The sequence below is a fragment of the Typopeltis vanoorti genome, chromosome 22 (genome assembly GCF_054136105.1).
Source record: "Typopeltis vanoorti isolate ZY-2024b chromosome 22, IOZ_Tvanoo_1.0, whole genome shotgun sequence".
NCBI classification, from domain to species: domain Eukaryota; kingdom Metazoa; phylum Arthropoda; class Arachnida; order Uropygi; family Thelyphonidae; genus Typopeltis; species Typopeltis vanoorti.
This window is the reverse complement of record NC_143570.1, coordinates 88,495,236-88,507,820: the sequence shown is the minus strand read 5'-3', so window position 1 is coordinate 88,507,820 and position 12,585 is coordinate 88,495,236. Positions and strand designations below refer to the sequence as shown.

The 12,585-nt window shown below is 38.4% G+C and overlaps 1 protein-coding gene and 1 pseudogene across 4 annotated transcripts in view; one reads left to right on the top strand and one right to left on the bottom strand.

The window, feature by feature from the left end:
- LOC150094550 (beta-hexosaminidase subunit beta-like) overlaps positions 1 to 12,585 on the bottom strand; it is a 364,235-nt gene that overhangs the window by 127,988 nt on the left and 223,662 nt on the right. For all 4 annotated transcript variants that reach the window (XM_090411847.1, XM_090411846.1, XM_090411845.1 and 1 more), the window contains exon 6: positions 8,606 to 8,707. In XM_090411847.1, the coding sequence (XP_090267973.1) occupies positions 8,606 to 8,707 (102 nt within the window). The remainder of the gene's footprint in view (positions 1 to 8,605; positions 8,708 to 12,585) is intronic.
- LOC150094552 (signal recognition particle RNA) lies at positions 10,763 to 11,023 on the top strand (annotated as a pseudogene).

Genomic DNA, 12,585 nt, shown 5'->3' with positions numbered 1-12,585 from the left:
CAACATTTTGACCGAGAGTTTCAGCCTTCGTAAATTGAATTCGCGATTTGTTCCCTACGGGTTGACCGACGACCAACAAATGTATCAAATTCACCTTGTTCTAGTACATAAGTAAGTTAGTGAAACATGATCTTGGACAGAGGAGATGGATATACAGTGGTGTACTTGGATTTTGCAAAGGCTTTTGATAGACTGCCACATGACAAACTCATAAATAAATTGAAACAGATCGGATTGGATAACAGACTTCTGTGTTGGATCAGTGACTGGCTGTCAGATAGGTGTCAGAAAGTTGCATATGGGGGTGCGGTATCTCGAAAGAGAAAGGTCACCAGTGGTGTGCCACAGGGGTCAGTTTTGGGGCCATTGTTGTTCAATTTGCATGTTAATGATATTGGATCGGGTTTAATTAGTGATATCCAGCTGTTTGCGGATGATGCAAAACTAGGGAGAGCAATGCATTAACATCAGTCAGGCTGATGTTAATGCATTACAAGAGGACTTGAATAGATTGCATGAATGGGCAGGTAAGTGAAACTTTCAGTTCAATGTTGCCAAGTGTAAGGTTTTGATATTTGGTAAGCAACGATAGGATGGAAAGTATAAACTTTGTGGGGTAACTTTAACAGAAGTAGAGGAGATGTGAGATCTAGGAGTGATGGTTGACAAGGACCTGAAATTCAGGGGCCACATTGTACAAGTTGTGAAGACATCACATCGAATAATGGCAATAATGCGGAGATTGAGCGGTTATGATTCCATTGTATACGGCCTTGATCCTGCCTCATATTACCGTGCACAGATTTGGTTACCAGATTTTCATGGTGATGAGGATATGCTGGAAAGGGTAAAGAGAAGATTCACAAAGGTAGTCAGTGGTCTTTGGAATGTAAAGTACGAGGATAGATTGAGAGAATGTAAGTTGCAGAGCCTCGTGAATAGGAGGGAGAGGGGGGGGATATGATTGAGGCATATAAGCTGGTCAGGGGTTGTTATCAGGTAGACATGGAAGAGATTTTTCATTCTTTCCTTCACCCATAGAATGGAAGAGGAAAGTAGAAAAAGAGGCCATTACTGGAAATTGTATAAGGAGGGTGTGAGCAAAGGAGTGAGAAGCAGGTTCTTTGCATAGAGGATGGTTGGTGAGTGAAATGCATTGCCTGAGTGTGTTGTGGATACATTGAATTAATTTAAGAAGCAGTTGAATGAGCATTGCATGCAATAGTGAGTACCTCCCACGATGAGTCTGACTCCATGAAGGTCACATGTTGATAATCATAATGATAACAATAACATAGATGAATTATTTAAAAGAGAAAACATAGAGAGTGCTTATAAAGAAATTAACTTTAATGTTTAATAAGAATAGCAAAAAAAATGTCATGAAAGATGAAAATTATATAGAATCTGAGGATATATTAATGGAATGGAAGAAATATCTTGAAAATCTCTATAATGACGATGAACTACATGCTGATATTAACAGAGAAAATCAAAATGAAGATAATCTAGGACCCCCAATAATGTGAAAAAAAATTGATAAAGCACTATCAGAAATGAGTAAAGGAAAAAGTCCAGGTGTAGAAAAAATTCCTATAGAACTACTACAAAAATTTAGGTGATAACACAGAAACCTTACTCCATCAATTCATAGCCGAAATCTATGACAGAGAAGAAATACCAAAGGAGTTTATGAAATCAACTATAATACCAATACCAAAAAAAGAATACTGCTAATAAATGCAGCCAATTTAGAACAATAACTTTAATCCCACTTCAGCAAAATTCTGCTAAAAATTATTCAAAATAGAATTTATTCAAAAATAGAGTGTATTGGATGAAGACCGATTTGAATTCAGAAAGAATAAAGGAAAAAGAGAGACAATACTCTGTTTAAGAACAACAATAACAGAGAGAAGAATAGATCTTAGTAAAAATACTTACATTTGCTTCCTTGATTTAGAGAAAGCATTTGATAAAGTAAACCAGCATATACTCCTAAATTGTCTAACTAATAGACTTGAGGGAAAGAAAAATTATTATTATTATTATTCAGGCCTCCATGGAGTCAAAAGACTCATCTTGGGAGGTCCTTCCTAAGAACATAAAGTCTGTCAAGACTCATCGAGGGGAGGTTCCATCTAAGAAACACAAAGTTTATCATACCACTCCTTAAACTCATTGACCATTCTTGCCCTCACCAGTCTTATCAGGCAATGCATTCCAAGGCTCAACCACCCTCCATGCAAAGAAACCACACCTCACCCTCTTGCTCACAGTTTCCTTTCGTAACTTCCAGGGATGGCCTCTTGTCATCACTCCTTCCCGCTGTTCAACCAAGTGAAAGAACTCCCCAGTGTCAACCCTGTAACCACCTCTCAACAGTTTTAAAGTGTCAATCATATCACCCTACTTCTTCTATCCACCAAACTCTGCAGTCCATACTCCCTCAGCCAATTCTCATAACTATCCTTGTACAGTCCTGAGACCATCTTTGTCATCCGTCTTTGTATCTTTTTCACAGTTAATTTATCCCCTTCAAATCCTGGGGACCAAATCTGAGAACAATAATCCAAGTGTGGTCTGATAAGAGACTTATACAACAGAATGATAACTCTCTTATCACTGCAGGTCAGTGTCCTTCTCATAATTTGCAGCAATCCTCTGTGTTACCTTAACCACCTTTGCAATATGTCCCCTAAACTTCAGGTTTCTATCAATCATCAACCCCCCGATCTCGTTTCCCCAACTTCCTCCAGTATAACTCCTCCAGTATAGAGTATGCAGCATCCCATCGATGTTTCCCAAACCTCAAGACCTTACATTTTGCTGCATTAAACTGACATCCCCATTCATTTGCCCATCTACCTAGCTTATTTAAATCCTCTTGCAGGGCTACCACATCTGCACTATTACTAATAATCCTTCCCAGCTTTGCATCATCCGCAAACAACTGAATATCCCCTTGCAATCCACTGGCAATGTCACTGATATAAAGGTTAAACAATATAGGTCCTAGTACTGAGCCCTGTGGGAACCCACTTGTAACCTTCTGTCTCCTTGAAACTGCTCCACCATACACAACTCTCTAATACCTATCAGACAGCCAATCCTGAATCCAGTTGACAAATCTGACATCCAGACCCATGTGTTGCAACTTAAATATCAGCTTATCATGTGGCACCCTGTCAAATGCCTTTGCTAAGTCTAAGAAAATTGCAGTATATGCCTTTCCATCATCTAATGTTCTTGTAACTTTATTATGAAAGGCTAGCATATTGCTAAAACAAGAGCACCCTTTCACAAATCCATGTTGACTCTCACAGATAACATTACCCTCATCTGCCCAATGCTGTATACGGTCCCTCACTACTTTCTCCAAGATCTTAACTACTGATGACACACAGACTGGTCTATAATTAGACACTTCCAGTCTGTTACCACCTGGCACTATCTTACCTTCCTTCCATTCCCTGGGCACCTTTGCTGAAGCCAGACTTTCATTGAAAAGCCAGGTTAAAGGCACTGTCAGTTCCCTAGCACATTCTCTCAAAACTCATGGTGAAATACCATCCAGTCCCAAAGCTTTATTGACATCCAGAGTTCTCAGTATCTGAAACACACTCTCCTCCTGTACCTCTAAACCTTGAACCTGCCCTATCCCTCTAGCATTAAAACTGACTCCTCCAGGATGAAATACTCCAATAAAGTGGTCATTGAACAATTCGACTATATCCTCTGCATCAGTCACTCTATTCTCATTTTTATCCCACAATATCATTCTTCCACAGTCATTTCTCCTCCTACTGGCCACATAGCTAAAAAATTCCATAGGATTTTCTTTGGATCTTAGGGCCAATCTCCTCACATATTCCAGTTTCGCTTTCCTTACCACACTAGTCACTCTTCTGGCCTGTGTCTTATATTCTTCATGCATCTTCTCTTCACCTGTCTCCTTATATCTCTTCCATAGCCTCTTTTTTGCATGCAATTCCTGTTTAATATTGTTTGTCATCCACTTTACTCCAAATTGTGTCCTCTTCTTCACTAGTGGTATACAACTTACCTTTGCTGCTAACAAATATTCTTTCCCAATTTCCCACGCACGAACGATATCCCAGCCTTCCAATTCCTCTCTCCATGAAACTTCCCGAAGTTGATGTTTAAGACTATTATAATCACCTGCTTTATAATTCCACATAAGTTCCCGTCTCTTTGATACTCCTGCATGTCTATTCATTTTCCAAGTCCAAACCATATGGTCACTGATGATGACATCTCTCCCACCAGTTGGAGAGATGTCATCTCAGTTATTATCAACTCTTCTGATGCTATAACCAAATCTAAAACTCTTGAACCTCTTGTTCCCTTTGTTACATGTTACCTGAGACATTTGTCCCTCAAGAATTCTAGAAATTCCATTCCACTATTGCTACATGCATCTTCCTCTCTCCAATTTATACTACTGTAGTCAAAATCTCCCATAACAATCATTCTTCTTGCACTTGCCAAACTTAGCTGTCTAAACATCTCCTGGTCCCCATCCTCCGTGCTCCTGGGTCTGTAGCAACACCCCACTAAATATCCTGTCTTGTGTATCTCTACCTCACACCATATGCTCTCAAAATCTTTTGTCTCACTTCCTTCCAAAGCCTCCACTCTTAGAGGACATAGGTCATCACTTATCATAAGCAGTACCCCACCACCACGCTTTCCCCTCCTATCCTGATGAAAAATGCTATACCTAGCGACTTCTATTCCTGTTATTATATCCCCTTCTGTCAACCACGTCTCAGTGATCCCAATAATTTTTGGCCAGGCTGATGCTATCTGCGCCACCAATTCCTCTCCCTTATTCTGGATACTCCTGGCATTAGTATAAAGCATATAAATGCTATTGTTTCTATACCCAGCATTATCCCTTCTAGACTCCACTGGGCTCAGTGTTACCTGACATCGTCTCCCTTCTCCCAAGTATCCATTCCCACAAGAGGCCACCCCTGCCATCATCCTCCCTGGGACACACACTGACTCGTTCAGAACAACAATCTCTCCAGATGCCTACGTCCTTCCTCATTCAAATGTAAACGGTCTCTCGCATACAATTCCTCTCTTTCCTCAAACGCACTCCAAGCATCCACATATACCAGTCCTCTCTTGTCACACATTCTTGCTATTATGCCATTCAATATCACCGCTCTTCTGCTCAGCTCATCATTATCATACCTAGGCAACACGCACACACTATTTTTCCTATCTCTGTCTTCTTCCGTTCAGTCTCAAGCAAAAATCTCATATCTCTCGCTGCCCAACTTACATTACCACTCAAGTCATTCGTTCCTATCATCACAAACATCTCATCCACCCTTTCACCTCTCTTAATTGCCATAGCCACCCTTTCTATTGTTCCTCCTGGCAAACACTCCTCACGCATCCTATCTTGAACACCATGGATCATTGAGTCACCATACATTATACCTCTTACCATTCCCTCTCTCTCCTATTGTTTCCATTCTCTCCTCTTCTTTCATTCCCATAGGTCTCTCTCATTCCCTCTCTCCTATTGTTTCCATTTTCTCCACTTCTAGCACTTCCATATCCCTCTCTCATTCTGTCTCTCCTACTGTTTCCATCCTCTCATCTTCTAGCACTTCCATATCTCTCTCTCATTCCGTCTCTCCTAGAAGAGGAGAGAATGTTTCCATTCTCTCCTCTTCTAGCATCCCCATACCTCTCACTCATACTCCCTAAATTCTCTCTCTCTCTCCTACTCTGATTCGCCTTTCATTTATCTCTTCCATTCTCCTAATCTTATCTTTCATACTTCTGCTCTCATTCACAAGACATTCCACCTCTTTCAACTCATCTAACTCCCTCTGCAGGTCAGTCACTCTTAATCTAAATTCACTCTCCCAAACAAAACCATCTCCTAAACTTTCACAGTCACTCACACCTTCCACACTATCAACTATTATTTTCTCATTCATATATATATTTTTTTCATTCTCTCCTATCACACTACTTGTCTTCCTACATTCATTCCCCGTTCCTGGAGCAACAAAGTCGGATATCGATATTTCTAATGCTCTTATTTCCTCCAACTGCCTGCATTTTGCGCACATACGCTCTCCGCTCTCTTTCACAAGCCACATATCTAATTCCCGAGACGCATACATGCCGCAAGTACTGCATGCCACAAAGTCCCTTATGATATTGCTAATAATTGAGTTCTTAAATGGCGGAGGACTTGGCGATACGCCACTTGCGACTGCTGCTGAATCTGTCATCATTCCTTACTGATGAGTAGCGTAATCGTTAATTATTCAATTAATAAATTCCCTTAAATAAATAGAAAAAAAAGTACAAACAATTAAAAGCAAAACAAAACATTTAAGTACACTAAATAAAATGAAATATAACTAAATACAGTAATGAAAACTTAGCTTCATTTTGTCTTCCACCGTTATGCATCCCCAAAGGTAACCAAAATATATTATATCGCAACAGCAACTAACTTCCAAAAAACAACCACTGAAGTACACTAGTATTGAGAGAAACAATTTAGCACTCAAAAACGGAGAAAAACGGGGGAAAAAAACGGACTATTCACCAATTAAAAATCACTTTCTTCTACACAGTTCAAATTCACTGCCACATGCTACGGCGACGCTAGCGCCCTAAATATAAGTTATTGAATTAAATTTAATTACATATTTCTGGTTTTTTTTTACATTTAACACAACTTAATGAGAACACTGTGGGCATTCATGTGCGGCAACAAGTTCATCAAAGTCGATTTTCAATGATGATGACGGTACTCATAACAAATTGAAGGTGGTCATCAGTCAGTTGGCTTCTTTGCGATGATTTAACCGCCCGCATTGTTGAGAAAGTGCATTCACATATGTATGTGCTTCCAAACATGGATGCAATTATCAAGCTGAAATCTCTCAATGCGTTACCAGTGTCCAAAAGTCAATGCCTATCTCCACTCTTGACTGGAAAAAGGAATCACTTTGAGGGTCACACAACTCCAATTGAATAGTGTCATGCTGCTCTGATTTATCAAATAATTTATCAAATATATAAAAATCAAAATGGACTGATTAAAATCAATGATAAGAAGAAAATAATAAATATAAGGAGTGGAGTAAGACAAGGATGTATACTTTCACCACTTTTATTTAATTTAAATATTAGAAAATGCCATTCAAGAAATTAAAGAAAATATAAATAGTGGCATGAAGATAAATGGTGAGCAAGTCGTGTTTGAGATTTGCTGATGACATAGAAGATTGTAGAAGAAAACAGAAGAACATTAAAAACAATACTAGAATTATTAAATAACCTCAAAAAGTATCAAATGAAAATCAACATAGATAAAACTAAAATCCTTGTTACAGGCAAAATCCCTACAAAATCAATACAGAGCATATAAACATCCAAGGTAAACAAATAAAACAAGCTTTAAATACTTAGGAAACCTGATAACAGAAGACGTGAGAGCAAGAGAAGACAGGTCAAGAATAAACAACACAAAAGCCCAATTCTTTAAGATGAAAAGCATTTTAACAGAAAACCTCAACCTACAATTGAAAAAAAAAATTAATAAAGATTAATTTTTATGGATTATCACACTGATATGGAGTATCACACTGTATGGATGTAAAACCTGGATGTAAATCCAGGTTTTACATCCATACAGTGTGATTGAAATGTAGTGCTGGCATTGCATGAACAAAATAAAATGGACAGAAAAATGGATCGAGTGGTGGAGACAGAGTTGTACAGCAGGTGCCCTCCCTCAATGAGTCTTTGGATTCCTTGGAGGTGTCAAATAATGATAGTAATAATAATGAGCCAGCCTGGCTGGCCAAGTGGTTAGCATATCCGCTCTCCAGCCAAAAAGCTGTGGGTTCGAATCCCACCGTGGGCATGGATGTTTGTGATTGTCTTTGGAAATACTAGTGGTGGTGGTCAGTGGTAGATGGTATTGGTGTAGTTGTGGTCAGTTGGTGGATTGAGTGGCAGAGACAGTTGTAGAGCAGGTGGCCTCCCTTGATGAGTATTTGGACTCCTTGGAGGTGTCTAATAATAATAATGAACTTGTGAAAAGAATAACTGAAGGCAAAATAGACATCAAAAGAAGAAGCGGCAGACCGAGGAAAGGTTTTGTTGACCAAGTCAAAGAAAGCATGGGCCTGAGCAGTTACCAGGAGATTAAGAAGAATGCCAATGTCAGAGTGGAATGGAGGAAATTGCTGCTGAGTTACCAGTCCCAAGACCGATGCAACTGATGATGATGATGAAACAAATGTAATATGATCAGCTAGACTGCTTTTAAACGTCTTCAAAAGTTAAAATCCCATAACATAAATGCTTCTAAGAATGTAAGGAAACACAGCACAAAAATGGAAGATAAGCCAATCACTATTTGATCTATGAGAAAATGACATACATAAATAGTACAACATAATCAATTAAACTGCAAGATATTCCAGTTTAATAGAGTATATTAAGTGTTAATAAAAACATCCCCTGTACACTGAAATCTTGCAGTGGCTTCTGTATGGATACATTCATCAATGATAGAAACATAACTTACCAACTTTGTAATGTTCGGATAGACTCTGCTTTCAAATGGAAAAGATTGGTCATCTACAAGATGCCAATGGAAAACATTGAATTTGTTGTAAGCCATAGCATCCTGAAAGAGCAATAAAAAAACAGATATAATAAGACAGTATGCTATATAAATCAAGGTTAGTATTTGTCCAGCATGCAGCTGTCAAAATATAATTTTTCTTTTCATGATTTTAGATGTTATTAAAAAGACTGAGAAAAATCTAATCTTATTCTAAAAAGTTTCTCCTATGTGTGTGTGTGTGTGTGTGTGTGGGAGGGGAGGGTATCCCATTTTAGCATAAATTCTTAATATTTTATGTAAGCAACTTAAAATTCAAAAGGTTCATCTTAAATTATTGACAACTTTCCTCCTTTTAAAAAACTATCCTTTTTTTTTTCTTTTTTTTTTAAAGTAAGACATCAGTACACCACATTTCAAAATATTATCTCAAAGCACATTCATAAGCCTATCAAACCAAGCTTTGAACTCATTCAATTATCTGCATTCACCACACTGTGAGGCAATGCATTCCACTCACCATCCACTCTCCGTTCATAGAACCTGATCCTAATGCCCTTGCTCATCCTATCCTCATACAGTTTACAGGAATGTCACTATGTTCTACTCCCTGCTCCCATTCTCTGAAAAATTCCTTTCACATTAACCTGGTAATAACCCTTTACCAACTTAAGTGTTTCAATCATATCCTCTCTCTCTCTCTCTCTCTCTCTCTCTCTCCCATGTAGAACACTTTGCAAATTGCATTCCCTCCATATGTTTTCATAACCGAATCCCAGAGACCAGTTACCACATTAATCAGTCTTCTCTGGATACTTTCTTGTATGCCATATGATTATGAAAACCAGAGGAATCTGTGCACAGTAACCTGTATGGAGAAATATGATGCTCCCAAATCAGTGTAATGTCTGGCTGAAATGGCTGAGAGAAAGGAACTGACAGAGTTTGAAAGAGGCATTGTAATATAATGCCATTTGCAAGCCTATCTGTTCAGCAAATTATTGCCAAATTGGGCCATCCCAGGTCAACAATCAGTAATACCATACTGATATGAAAGTGGAGGGAGTCAACTGCAAGTGCCACCTGTAGTGGATGACCCACCACACTCGCTGAACGTGACTGTAGGATACTGCGAAGGATAATATGCAAAAACACCTTTTGTCAGCTGACAAGTTGAATGCAGAGTTCCGAGCATCGAATGAAACATGAATCTGCATGAAAACATTCAGAACCAAGGCTCACAACATGGGTTTCCATGATAGGACCACAATATGCAAGCCCTACATTACCCAAGCCAACGTGCAGCAGCATCACATTCAGTGGTACAAAAAAGCATGTATAATAGGATGTAGAGCTTGAAAAGCTATGTTATGGAGCAACAAATCACACTACACCCTCAACCAAGCAGAATAGATGGATATGGGTGGGTGGGTGTGGCCAACGCATGGTGAACATCTCTTACCAGAATGCATAACTCCAACCATGAAATTTGGAGGTGGCAATGTGATGGTATGGTCCTGTTTTTCCTGGTTTGATCTCTTACTTCTGTTTATGGTACCACGAACAATGAACTCCCAAACATATCTGAACATTCTGGACAATGCAATGCTTTCTATTTTATGGTGTTTCTACACAGAAGACCATTGTACGACAAGTTTGGCAAATGCAAAATGAGTGATCATTATGGAAGATTTTAACTATAGCAGTATAAATTGGGAAGAGGAAACACATGCAGTAGAAGTAAAGGAAAGGAATTTCTGGAATTCTTAAGGGGGAAAAGCCTCAGGCAACATGTAGTAGAATGAACACGAGGCTCAAGAGTTTTGAATTTTGTCGGAGCATCAGAGGACCTGACTAACTGAAATGTCATCTCTGCACTCCCCACCCCAATTTCAGAGAGTGACCTTAATTTGGAGGATGAATAGACATTGTTGTCTAAGCACCTCCATGGTGTCTAAAAACCCATTAACACACAAAGCACTCAACAGACAAAATTCTAGTCCTGATACCTTTCCTTTAGTGTTACACAGTGATCAGCATTCATTTCAGACAAATTATGGAAACTACAACCATCGGAAATAATTACTTTCATTTCCCGACATTTTGATGTTCGTATTTGCTGGGAGTCGTGGCAGTCTCTTGTAATCCAGCTGCTAGGAGGCTTGGGCTGGTGGATGGTTTGAGAACTGGAGTTCTGTTTCGCAATGCTCCTATGTCAATCAGATGTCCATACTAAGCACGCCATCAATATGGTGACTTTGAGGGAGCTAGAGCCACCAAGATGCCTAACGAGAAGCGAATCGGCCCAGGGCAGAAACACAGCAGGCAAAAGCTTCCATTGAGGAATACCCAGGACAACATAACCAAACCCAGTTCTTTTGCCAGCAAAGGTTGGTCGATTGGTAGAGCCTCTGCTACTAATGGCTCATGCAAAAAGTTAAGCAAGTTTGAGTGTGGTTAGTAGTTGGAAGGGATTCAATCGTTCGATGCTGTTGGCACACTCTCCCTTAATGAGTCTGTGGACTCCCTGGAGGTGTCACATAATAATAATAAATAAGGTCATCATCTGGAGTATACACACATATATACAGAGACAAGCTATATTACATTTCACACAGCATGCCAGACAATGATTTGATCAATGGTTATTCTACTGGCCTGACCTCTAAAAAAATGAAAAATAAAATAAATAAATAAATAAATAAATATAAAAATGAAATATAACTACATCAAAGGTATACTCTATTTAAAACATCATCAGAGAACAATTTCGTATAGATAGTTTTATTACAGTAAAAATGATGTCCTAATTTAACATGAGAGTTGTTATATTAGAGTTAAGATCCTGGATTACCTACAGTCCTATTTATAATTAACTCTTATGTAGAAAAGTTATGTGGCTAGAATATATGCCTTCCATGTTCTTGGGATTTTTAGAACATCATTATTGTTAAGATTAGGGTGGTTGATAAGAATTTCACAGGCCTCCTTAAATTTACATTCATACCATGTTTTGGTGTGATGTAAACAAGCCTTTCCAGTCAATTCTATGCAGAGTATTTAGGACATGATTAGAAAGGAAGGATTTACCATAATTATTAAATTTAATGTGCCATTTATGTTCCTTTTTTTGGATAGGAATTGTATGTCCTGTTTCCCCATATAGGGCAAATTACAGGTGCAATGAATATGGTACACTCCAGCAGGGTGGGCCAGCAGAGGACTTGGATGAGTTGAGCAAATTCTGTCATTTTGCAGGTTTAAAGGTGGCTTTAAATAGAAATACAACCTTAAAGCCACCTTTAAACCTCTTTTTTGCCTGTCAGCAAACTTCAACCCACAATCTACCCTCAGAGGAAGCATTACACAGACCACTCACCACCTTAGTCACTCATCTCTGGATCATGTCTATTGCTTCCCCAGTCCTTTATTTCATGAATTGAAATAGTAAATTGAATATTAACGCCCAGCACATGGCACATAGAAGCATTAAAACTGTCGTTTCACCGGCACTCGCCAGCGAAAAGATTGAAGAATGGCAACAAAATGACGAGTCCTGCCAACATAGATGGGTTGAAATTTTTAAATATTTCACAGATAAACCAGTCTTTTAAAAAGATTTTAAAAATCGTTGAATTTTGCTTATGTCTCCCTGGATCTAATGCCCCGTTGAATTTGAACTGGTTCTCATATTAGTGAACAATATGTGGACCAGTGAAAAAAAACAATTAAAAATCGAAACATTGAAAGAATGCATTTATACCAAATGCAGCTTTGATAATTGTACAGTTTTATGAATTTTTAAAACACAAACATAATTTATTAAAAAAGTTCATTCTTGTGAAAAGTATCGAAATTAAATTTTTTAAATTTAAGTAATAATACGATTGTTTAAAATGCTATGTATATGCTTACATTTTATAATAAATGTTATAAAGCTT